Genomic DNA, 11,718 nt, shown 5'->3' on the forward strand with positions numbered 1-11,718 from the left:
TATTTATTTACTTGAGAGAGATGAGAAGAGGCAGTGAGAGAGAGAGAATGGTTGTGCCAGGGCCTCCAGCTACTGAACAGGAACTAATGCACCTTGCACATCTGGCTTTCATGGGTACTGGGGAATAGAACCTGGGTCCTTAGGCTTCACAGGCAGGCGTCTTAACCAGTAAGCCATCTCTCCAGTCCTCATTTTCTTATCTAAAGGGTTCTTGGTTTATAGCCAAGTAAATGTACTGCTGAATCCCACCTGTGTGTCTTAGAACTAACTTTTTTCTTGGTATTTTCTTTTCTTAGCTGTGGAAAATTAAGTCATAAGTCAAGTCATATGCCTGGACTCTCCCCATTGGCTGGCGTCAGTGCTCACCCACTGAGGAAAGAGATGGCTTGTAGAAAACTGTGAGACTCCACCTGCTGGTTCACGTGTACCGGTCTCTCAGCTCTGCCAAACCAACCTGGAGCAAGTCCTTTTCCACTAGGGGTGTGCATGCTAAAACCTGCACGTTCATGGTTTTCAAACAATGTGAATGGTCTCAGACTAAAGACTGTGTTACAGTAACACAAGGACATTTTCCTAAGTTAGGACATTTATTCTGGACCCTCAAGTACTGTGATAATTATATTTACTGCAAATATTTTTTGGGGTAACCATGATAGATGCCCAAAGCATGAAGCAATTACCTTTTATTAGAAATACACAAATTTAGTACTTTTCTATTATAGTCTATGGGATTGGCGATTTCTCTGTCAAAGAGAGATTAAATTATTTTACGTTGAATCCAAATAAAAGAACTTTACTGGAGAATTTTAGTTTCTAGGCTTTTTGTTGTTGGAGGAGGAAAATAACCTTTTAAACTGAGCTTCTGTTCGATTGTGGAGAAAATTTTAATTTATGATACTGAGTTTTTCCTAGTAACTATAATTGTTGGGGAGTGATGCATATGTTATGCCAAGTAACACAGCATGAGACATCAAATACCACTCTCCCATGTCCATCATATATCATGGTTTCCATGTTAATGGTTTATTTGTTGTACAGCTTCATGTATCAAACCCTCAACACAATTACAGGTGCTATAATTGGCCATCCTATGCCTGATGATGTAGGTTTTCTTAGTAGCATTTTCTGTTACACGCACACATACACACACACACACAGACACGTCTTTTAGTGAAAGTTCCAGCTTTCTTACTTATTAAGATACCTACTTTGAAGAGTCTCTTGAGGCAAAACTGAAGCCTGAACATTTTAATGGTAAGAGTTTGTGAAACCTGATTACTTTTTTTTTTTTTGGTTTTTCGAGGTAGGTCTCACTCTAGCCCAGGCTGACTGGGATTTTCTATGGAGTCTCAGGGTGGCCTCGAACTCACAGCGATCCTCCTACCTCTGCCTCCTGAGTGCTGGGATTAAAAAGGCATTTGCCACAACACCGGCTGGAACCTGATTACTTTTTGCAATGCATTTAAAATCACTGATTTTGATATGTAGGAAGTCTTGTGAGGTTCTTTACACCTCCTGAGGGGCCAGTGGCTAGATAGATCTTTCTGAGTTCAAATCCTTATCCCTAAAACTAATAAGTATACCATAACCAAGGACAAATTTGCTCCTTTCATGTCTACTTTCTCACTGCTCAGTAAGTACAAAAACTCCCTAATGGACTTGTTAAGGTTTAATGAGATTGCACCTGTGCAGTAAATCCTCTGTAAACATCATTACCCACCATTCCTGTAAAATCTCAATTGATTTGTAGCTGTGAAGATGGGAACAAACATAGGAAGTGGAGTTGGTGAACTAGAAATGGATCACCAAGAATGTGAGATTACATAGGAGTTGCACTTATTTATTCGAGAGAGAGAATGGGTGGGTGCACCAGGGCCTTTAGCCACTGCAAATGAACTCCAGATGCATGCGCCCCTTTGTGCGCATGTGCGACATTGTGTGCTTGCGTCACCATGTGTCTGGCTTACATGGGACCTGGAGATTCAAACATGAGTTCTTAGGCTTTGCAGGCAAGTGCCTTAACTGCTAAGCCATCTCCCCAGCCCAGGTGTTATACTTTTTGAAGGATTGTTCTAGGGATACTTCATTGTCTTTAACAGGTGGATCATTGATACCCTGGTTTATTGTCTTCCTTAAGGACCAGCTGTCTCCAACCTAAGATTGAGTTCTGTAGATTTCAGATGAAGAAAGCTGATGCCTTCATCATTTTCTCCTATGAAAACAGGCTCTATTTTATTTTAATATTTATATATTTATTAGAGAGAAAGAGAAAGAGGGAGATAGAGAATGGATACCAGGGCCTCTAGCTACTGCAAATTCCAGACGTAGGTGCCACTTTGTGCATTTGGCTTTTACATGGGTACTGGGGAATTGACTTAGACTTCTCGGGCAAGCACCTTAACCGCTAAGGCATTTCTCCAGCCTGGTTGTTGTATTTTTATTTTTACATTCATGCTTTCACATAGTGAATTCTACTAGTTTACTCTTAGGGGTTCTTTATGATTTTGGTCTAATTTTTTTCAGTTACTTTTTTCACTTATTCAATTTTCACTCATTAATTGGCGAAGTTATATGTAAATGTAGCAGACCATTCAGGAACTTTGGAGTCATACTTGACTCCTTTGTCTTCATGTTTCATCAGTTACCAACTCTGAACACCCAGCTTCTGGCTCCCTTTCTAATTACCACACTCTTCTCCTTTGCCACATGTACAGTCCAGTCCAGTGTGTCAGCATTCAGGTTCTTTGAATAAGTTTTGCTGTCTACATCTACAGCCCCTCTATTCTTCTGGAAAAAAAGAGTATGTCTCTTTTGTGAAATATAAATCTCATCATTTAGAATCCACTAGTGGTTTTTCTGTAGTTTTGAAGACAGCCCCAAATCCTGTTTTTAATTTTTATTATGTAAACTAGTTTTGCTGGGCATAAAAACCAGGTTAACAAATTTAATTACTTCCTTGCCTCTTAGATTTCACTGTTTCTGACCAGATATCAGCTTCATTTACCTTTTCTCCTCTGTATGTAACTATCTCTTTTAACTTTGCCTTTAAGGTTTTTCTCTTTGTCCAGTGTGGTGGTGTACACCTTTAATCCCAGGAGCCTGAGGTAGGAGGACCACCATGAGTTCAAGATCACCTGTGGCTACAAAGTGAGTTTCAGGTCAGCCTGGGCTAGAGTAAGACCCTACCTCAAAAAAAAAAAAAAAAAAAAGAATGTCATCTCTTGGGATACAGAAGGTAGGAGGATAACCATGAGTAGGAGGCCACCCTGAGACTACATAGCGAATTTCAGGTCAGCCTGAGCTAGAGTGAGACCCTACCTCGAAAAACAAACAAAAAAAAGGATTTTATCATTGAGTTTGTGCAATGTAATTATGTGTGTTGGTATCGTTTTCATATTTTTTGTACTTAGGGTTTGATAGACTTAAGGAATATGAGATTTATGGTTTTCATATTATTTTATGTATGTATAGTTCATAGTTTGACATGATCAGATTTAGAAAAAATTTGTTTCTTAAAATAACTTTTATGTACTCCAGCCTCCTTTTCTTGGGGATGCAGATTTTCTGCTGTTAGGCTGCTTGAGGCCATCACCCACGTCCTTGATGATCAAGCTGTTTTTTTTGTTGTTTGTTTGGTTTTTCGAGGTAGCATCTCACTCTAGCCCAGGCTGACCTGGAATTCACTGTGGAGTCTCAAGGTGGCCTCAAACTCATGGCGATCCTCCTACCTCTGCCTCTCAAGTGCTGGGATTAAAGGTGTGCGCCACCACATATTATTTTTTAAGTCTTTAAAAAATATTATTTATTTTCAAGGAGAGATAGAAAGTATGGGCATTGCAGAAGAACTCCAGGTACATGTGGCACTTTGTGCATCTGGCTTTATGTGGGTCCTGGGGAATTGAACTCAGGCCAGCAAGCTTTGCAAGCAAGTGCCTTGAACCACGGAGCCATCTCTCCAATCCCTTTCAGCCTTTTAAATTCTGGGTTTTTTTTTTTTCTTTTGTTGTGCGTTCAACTTTTGTAACTCATTCTTCACTCATTTGCTAATCTCTTTCAATGCATTTGTTTTATTTTGTTTCACTTTTGAGATAAAAGTTGCACTATGCAGCTCAGGCTAGCTTCCCAACTCCTGATACTTTCTCTGTTTCTTGAGTGCTAGGTGTGTAGCGTCAGGAATTTTCTATTTGTAAAGGCTTTAGTCTTTTAAAAAGTACTTCCCACATCTCTTAATATTTAAAAAAAAACAACAACTTTATTTTAGGGCTGGAGAGATGGCTTAGCAGTTAAGGCACATGCCTGGAAGCCTAAGGACCCAGGTTTAATTCTCCAGGTCCCATGTAAGCCAACAAGGGGATGCATGCATCTGGAGTTTGTTTGCAGTGGCTAGAGGCCCTGGCGGGCCCATTCTCTCTCTCTAATAAATAAATAAAAATAGACCTTAAAAAAAAAAAAAAGCTAGGCATGGTGGTGCACGCCTTTAATCCCAGCACTCAGGAGGCAGAGGTAGGAGGATTTCCATGAGTTCAAGGCCACCCTGAGAACAGAGTGAATTCCAGGTCAGCTTGAGCTAGAGTGAGACTCTACCTAAAAAAAAACAAAACAACAAAACAAAACAAAAAAACTTAGAGAGACAGACAGACAGACAGACAGACAGACACAGAGAGATGGGGCATGCCAGGGACTCCAGCCAGTGTAAACAAACTCCAGATGCATGCCAACCTTGTGCATCTGGCTTACATGGGTACTGGGGAATTGAACCTGTGTCCTCAGGCTTCACAGGCAAGTTCCTTAACTGCTAAGCCATCTCTCTATCCATCTTAATATACTTTTTTCTCTACCTTGTTTGACATAAATCATTTTTTAATTCATAGTCAAAGCAGTAACAAAGGTTATTAAAATAGCTCTGGGTTACTTTGGGTTTATTCTTATGAAATTCTCTTTACTGGGATATTTTCCTTTTCTATAACATCTGTGAATTTTACACTGTTGGGTTTGGGGTATATATGCATATGTGTGTGTGTGTGTGTGTGTGTGTGTGTGTGTGTGTATACACACACACACACACACACTTTTTTATAAGATACATACAACTGTATTTTTTTGTTTGTTTGTTTTTGGTTTTTTGAGGTAGGGTCTCACTCTAGCTCAGGCCGACCTGGAATTCAGTATGGAGTCTCAGGGTGGCCTCAAACTCAAGGCAATCCTCCTACCTCTGCCTCCCAAGTGTTGGGATTAAAGGTGTGCGCCACCATGCCCGGCTATAACTTTTTTTTGAGATAGGGTCTTACTCTAGCCCAGGTTGACCTGGAATTCAGTATGTTGTCTCAGGGTGCCTTCAAACTCATGGTGATCTTCCTACCTTGGCCTCCCAAGTGTTGAGATTAAAGGTGTGTCCATCATTCCCAGCCCTTGTAACCTATATATTTTAAAGGTATATTTGAAGATGCAATTTCTTGGAGAGTTTATTACTTCAAAACTTGTTTCTAAACTTGAAAGGAGGGTCAGGGTTTAGGGCAACTGTGCTGCGGAAGCAACATCCTTTGAGTAGAGTCCCTGCTCCTCTGTGATGACCCTGCTGCACACTGTGGGATTCCAGTCCTCTGGGAACTTCGCTGATTTCTCTGCCTGCCTCTTTCTGGTGGTACTTGCTCTGTGTTTGGGTTTCCTCTGAGTATTTGGCTCAGTGCTCAGCAGAGACTGGAAAGGAGCCCTTGAATGTCTCTGCTGCTCTCTGAGCCACTGCATTCTCTCTGCAACTCTACTGGCTCACTTTCCTAACTGCCTTGTTGACTTGGCAAGACTGCTTCTGTCTGGGCCCCCTTTCTCCTAGCAGCTAGAGATGATCTGGGTCATTCATGGGGATCACCTTGTTTATTCCATTGTCCTGTGCTGCCTTTGTCTAAGACCTGGCATCTACTTTTCATAAGTTTCAAAAAAAAATTTATTGGGGGGGGGGAGAGGGGAGAGAGAGAGAGAGAGGGATGGGAGCATCAGGGCCTCCAGCTACTGCAAAAGAACTCCAGACACCTAGTTTCATTAGTTTCAAGATGGGAGATCAGATGTTTTCCCCACCTTAGTTAGTGGTGCACAGCTTACTCAATTGCTTAACCAAAGGCTCCACATGGAGTCCAGTTCTGCCTTTCCACTGCTATTAAGCCTCCTTCCCTCACCAACACTGCTGTGCTCTGTTGGCCACTTCTTTTACTACAGACCAGTCAGTTCTCCATAGCCAGTGAGTGAGCTTAAGATACGGCGACTTTCCACACACCATTCCTATTTAAACTTGGATTTCCTGTTCCAGCTTTTCCTCTTTTGCCTTACAGCCTCACTCCTCTTCCCCTTATACCACATTCTCCCATGCAGGCTTTCAAACAAGTTTCAAACTTGTTTCTTCTGGATGCAATACATTTTTGTAGCTTTATCTGTGGGTGGCTGGTCATTGTCTTCCTTACAGGGCCTGCCTTGGGTCACTCCAATCATTAGTTCTATCTCCTTGTTTAGTTTTTTCATGACATCATAGTCTTTTTACTTACGTGTGTTCTCACACTCACTAGGATGTATACCTCTCGAAAACAGGTTTTTGCTGTTCATTTCTCAGAATGCATAACAGCCTCTGACCTCCATAACAGATGTCCAATAAACATGCACTAGGTAAGTGCAGAGCAGACCTCCAGCTTGCTGTCTGCATGCAGTCTTCCACTGAAGATGCAAAGATCTTCATTTCATGGCTCTTCCATCCTTAGCATTTCATTTAGCCTGTACAGTAACCTCTAGGAACTTGTGCTTTTGATTCCCCAATTGGAATAAGATTTTGATAATGCAGCATTATTAAGAAACCAAAATATAAAAATAGAATTAGGTTGAATTATTCATACATTTAGTTGGAATACTAATGACCATTAACGAAAGATACCTTTGGGGCTGGAGAGATGGCTTAGCAGCTAAAGGCACTTGCTTGCAAAGCCCAGGTTCAATTCTCCAGTACCCATGTAAGCCTGATGCACAAAGTGGCACATGTGTCTGCAGTTCATTTATAGTGGCAGGTGGCCCTGGTGCTCCCATACTCTGCCTCTTTCACTGTCTCTCTCAAATAAATAAAAATATTTAAAAAGTATATTATACAAGGCCAGGTGGTGGTGTACACCTTTAATCACAACACTAGGAAGGCTGAGGTAGGACAATTGTATGAATTTGAGGCCAGCTTGAGACTACATGTCCGTGTCAGCCTGGGCTAGAGTGAAACCCTACCTTGAAAAACAAAACAACAAAAAGATTTACAGAGGGAGCTGGAGAGATGGCTCAGCGGTTAAGCGCTTTTCTGTGAAGCCTAAGGACCCCGGTTTGAGGCTTGATTCCCCAGGACCCAGGTTAGCCAGATGCACTTGGGGGTGCATGCGTCTGAGTTCGTTTGCAGTGGCTGGAGGCCCTAGCACACCCATTTTCTCTCTCTCTCTCTTTGTCACTCTCTGCCTCTTTCTGTTGCTCTCAAATAAAAACTGAACAAAAAAGTTTTTTTTTCTTATATTATTTATTTATTTGAGAGAGAAGGAGAGAATGAGAATGAGCACTCAGGGTTTTCAGATGTTGAAAATGAATTCCAGATGCATGCATCACCTTGTGCATCTGGCTACGTGGGTCCTGGGTAATCAAACCTGGATCCTTTCTTTGGCTTTGCAGGCAAGCACCCTAACCACTAAGCCATCTCTCCAGCCCCTCAAGTTCCAAATTTTTTTTTAACAAAAAAGTTTTTTAAAAAAGATTGTATAGAAAGTTAATTTAAAAAAGAGAGAGAGGGCTGGAGAGATTTCTCAGCACTTGGGGTGCTTGCAGGCAAAGACTAATGACCTGGGTTTGACTTCCCAGTACTCATGTAAAGCCAGATGAACAAATTGTTTTGCAGTGGCTGGAGGCCCTGGTGTGCCCATTCTCTCTGTCTCTCTTCTCTCTCTGCTTATAGATTAATTAAAAGAAGAAAGATACCTTTAAGTTTTCTATCTGCTATGTTTTACTAGGACAAATTACTTCCTAAAATTACTGTCTATAAGCTTCCTAGATATGTAAATTATGGCCCATATACCCTATAAACAAGCCACTTTGAAAAGTTGAGTAACTGTATATATATATACTTGTCTAACTGAAGTATGGTTTTCTTGACTTTCAGCTGGAAAAATTGTAAATACCAGTCTCACAAAGTGTAAGTTTGTGTTTTACTTTTTAAAATATTTGAGAGAGAGAGAGAGAGAGAGAGGGTGGGCGGGAGGGTGCGGGCCTCTAGCTACTGCAAATGAACTATTTTGTGCATGTTGCTCTACCTGGGTACTAGGTACCTGGCAGGATAGGCTTTAACCACTGAATCATCTCTCCAGCCCAAGTTTATGTTCTAGTTTTGGCTCATCAGACCAAGGTGATATAAAACAATTTTATTTGAAATTAACAAAATTGACTTGAACAATTTTAAGATGAACATATTCATAGTAGGTCAGATGGTCTTGTTCCCAAATGATGTAGTGTGTGACTTGGGGTTATTCAAGAAGTTAATTCACTAAACTTAATTTTATACATGCCTTGATGAACACTTCATGTAATCTTTTTGCTTCTTAAAGTTACTGGTGCCTATACTGAGTAGTAAAGTTTGAGTGTAACAATTGTGCGATGTTGTACCTTTACTATATAATGTTCTGAGCCTGTAAGCTAGGATTGGGTTTTACCCAAGTTAACAAACGGCTGACCTAAGGACAAAATGAACCCGCTGGTTTGTGAATTTAATTGTTCTCCCTGAGTTTTACCGTACATAGTATGAAATGGACACACACCCACAGGGTTATCAAATCAGCGTTTAAGGCTAAATTAAAGTACTTGGCTATATGTTCAAATTTTAATGTGGGAGAGTTAAGACTTCTAGTAAGTGAAATTCTTTAGAAGCCTCCACACAGTCCCTTATACTTAATGCTTGTGTGACAACATTCAGAATGAGCAAATTTAGTGGGTATCTCAAACTAATTCAGCTCATAGAAATTACAGACATCATGCAGTAACAACATGTAGGTAATTACACTGCCAGTAAACTCCAATAGTAGAGACAGAAGAGCTATCCAAGTATTGCATCTGCTATTGCTTAAAAGCAGAGATAGTTTTTAGGCATTGAGCTTGCCGTGGTGATATAAAAAAAAAAAAAGGCTCTCATATTTTCCTATATTGTACTGGAATGCCATATTTTGTAGTTATTTCATGTTCCTTAGATCCAAGAGTGCAGGATGGACTAGGCACCAACTTAGAATGTATCTTTGTGAAGTCGTATTTCCAGTGAGGAGCACATTAACACGGAGCTTCATTTTTCCTTAAATTTCAAATCCATCTGGCTCTTCAAAAAGTATTTTTACTCATTTTTAAGAGAGAGAATGAGAGAAGAAATGGGCATGCCAGGTCCTCTTGACACTACAAATGAACTTCAGATGCATGCGTCACTTTGTGCATCTGGCTTTATGTGGTACTGGGGAATTGTACCTATGTCCTTTGGTTTTTTTTAGGCAACCACCTTAACTGCTAAGCCATATTTCCAGCTCCACCCCTCCACTGGCATTTAAAAAAAATTATTTGACAGAGGAAGAGGTAGAGAGAGAGAATGGGCATGCCAGGGCCTCCAGCTACTGTAAATGAACTCCAGATGCGTGCACCCCCTTGTGCATCTGGCTAATGTGGGTCCTGGAGAATCGAACCTGGGTCCTTTGGCTTTGCAGGCAAATGCCTCAACTGCTAAGCCATCCCTCCAGCCCTACTGGCTTTTACACAAGGATGACTTGGTCATCCTACCCTCTTTATTTTTTTTATTTTTTAATAATACATCCTGATTTTTAAAAATATTTTATTTGAAAGACAGCAAGCGAGTGAGAGAGAATAGGCATGCCAGGGCCTCCAGCCACTGCAAGCAAACTCCAGACACATGCACCACCTTCTGCATCTGGCTTATGTGGGTCCAGGGGAATTGAATTTGGATCCTTTGGTTTTTCAGGCAAGTCCAGCCCATATTTTTTAGTTTTTGGTTCATGTGTATATATGTTGTGTGGACACATGTATGCTACAATGCACGTGTGAAGGTTGGAGGACAGCTTTGGGTGTTAGTCCTTGCTGTCCACCTTGTTTAAGGCAAAGTCTCTTCACTGTTGTGTTCGCCAGATTGGCTTTTCTGAGCTTCCAGAGATTTTTTTTTTTTTGGTTGCTTGAGGTAGGGTTTCTTTTGCTCTAGCCCAGTCTGACATGGATTCACTATGTAGTCTCAGAGTGGCCTCAAACTCATCCTACCCCTGCCTGTGAGTGCTGGTATTAAAGGTGTGCACCACCATGCCTGGCTGCTTCCAGAGACTTCTGTCTCTGTCTCCTATCTCACTGTAGAGTGCTGGGTTTACAGATGTTGTATGGCTTCTTGCTTTTACATGGGGTCTGGCACCTGAACTCAGGTTCTAAAGCTTGAACAGCAAGTGCATTTTCCACTAAACTGTCTTCCCAGGCCCCTCATTCCTTTTGTAAATAGTGAGGTAGTCTCATGCTTTCTTGGGTCCAAGACTCTTGATATAGGAGCTGAGCCCATTCAAAGCTGCCTGGCCAAGGCTTGCTGGAACTGTTAGAAGACAGTGCTGTAGGGTTTTAGCTGTCTAGTCTCCTGGTGAGGTAATGTTACCACATCTCAGCTTATGACTGGGTCACCAATAAGACAGTATGTCCGTAGATTTTTTTTTTTTTTTTGCCAGGGGGCGGGGGTTGTTTAGGTAGTGTCTTGCTCTAGCCCAGGCTGACCTGGAATTCACTATGTAGTCTCAAGCTGGCCTGGAACTCACAGTGATTCTCCTTACCTTAGCCTCCTGAGTGCTGAGATTAAAGGTATGTGCCACCATATAGAATGGTGTGCCTGTGCTTCTAGCTGCTGCAAACAAATTCCAGATGCATGTGCCACTTTGTGCATTGGGCTTTTACATGGGTACTGGGGAGTTAAACTCTGGTCATTAGGCCGTTAGGCTCTACAGGCAAGCACCTAAATAGCTGAGCCATCTATTCAGCCCCCATAGAACTTTTTTGTTGCCAATTTTAGCAGATAACTAGGTTTTATTTTTTGATATTTAATTAATTTATTTGAGAGAAAGAGGGAGAGAAAATGAGAATGGGCGCACCAGGGCCTCCAGCCACTGCAAACAAAATCCAGACCTGGGTCCTGGGGAATCAAACCTGGGTCCTTTGGCTTTGCAGGCAAATGCATTAACCATTTTCCATATTCCTCCATGGGCTGGAGAGATGGCTTAGTGGTTAAGCGCTTGCCTGTGAAGCCTAAGGACCCTCTCTCTCTTGCTCTCTGCCTGTTGCTCTCAAATAAAAATAAAAAAATTAAAAAAGATATCCCTCCAGCCCTAGATTTTATTTTAAAATATTTTATTTTTATTTATTTGAGAGAGAGAGAGAGAGAGAGAGAGAGAGACATACAGAAATAGACAGGTAGACAGAGAGAATGGGCATGCCAGGGCTTCCAGCCACTGCAAATGAACTCCAGATGCATGTGCTCCCTTATGCATCTGGCTAACGTGGGTCCTGGGGAATCGAGCCTTGAACTGGGGTCCTTAGGCTTCACAGGCAAGTGCTTAACTGCTAAACCATCTCTCCAGCCCCCAGATTTTATTTTTAACATGGGTTGATGCACAGTTAGGAATATTAATCAGTCTTGAAGTAGGTTTT

The 11,718-nt window shown here is 41.4% G+C and overlaps 1 protein-coding gene across 10 annotated transcripts in view; it reads left to right on the forward strand.

Annotated features, from left to right (window-relative positions):
• Window positions 1-804, forward strand: part of Phtf1 (putative homeodomain transcription factor 1) — a 59,614-nt gene extending 58,810 nt beyond the window's left edge. For all 10 annotated transcript variants that reach the window (XM_045138609.1, XM_045138611.1, XM_004667553.3 and 7 more), the window contains one exon: window positions 297-804. In XM_045138609.1, coding sequence (XP_044994544.1) covers window positions 297-317 — 21 coding nt within the window. In that variant the 3' untranslated portion in view covers window positions 318-804. The remainder of the gene's footprint in view (window positions 1-296) is intronic.
• Window positions 805-11,718: the final 10,914 nt, after the last annotated feature.

This window comes from Jaculus jaculus, chromosome 19 (genome assembly GCF_020740685.1).
Source record: "Jaculus jaculus isolate mJacJac1 chromosome 19, mJacJac1.mat.Y.cur, whole genome shotgun sequence".
Classification (NCBI taxonomy): domain Eukaryota; kingdom Metazoa; phylum Chordata; class Mammalia; order Rodentia; family Dipodidae; genus Jaculus; species Jaculus jaculus.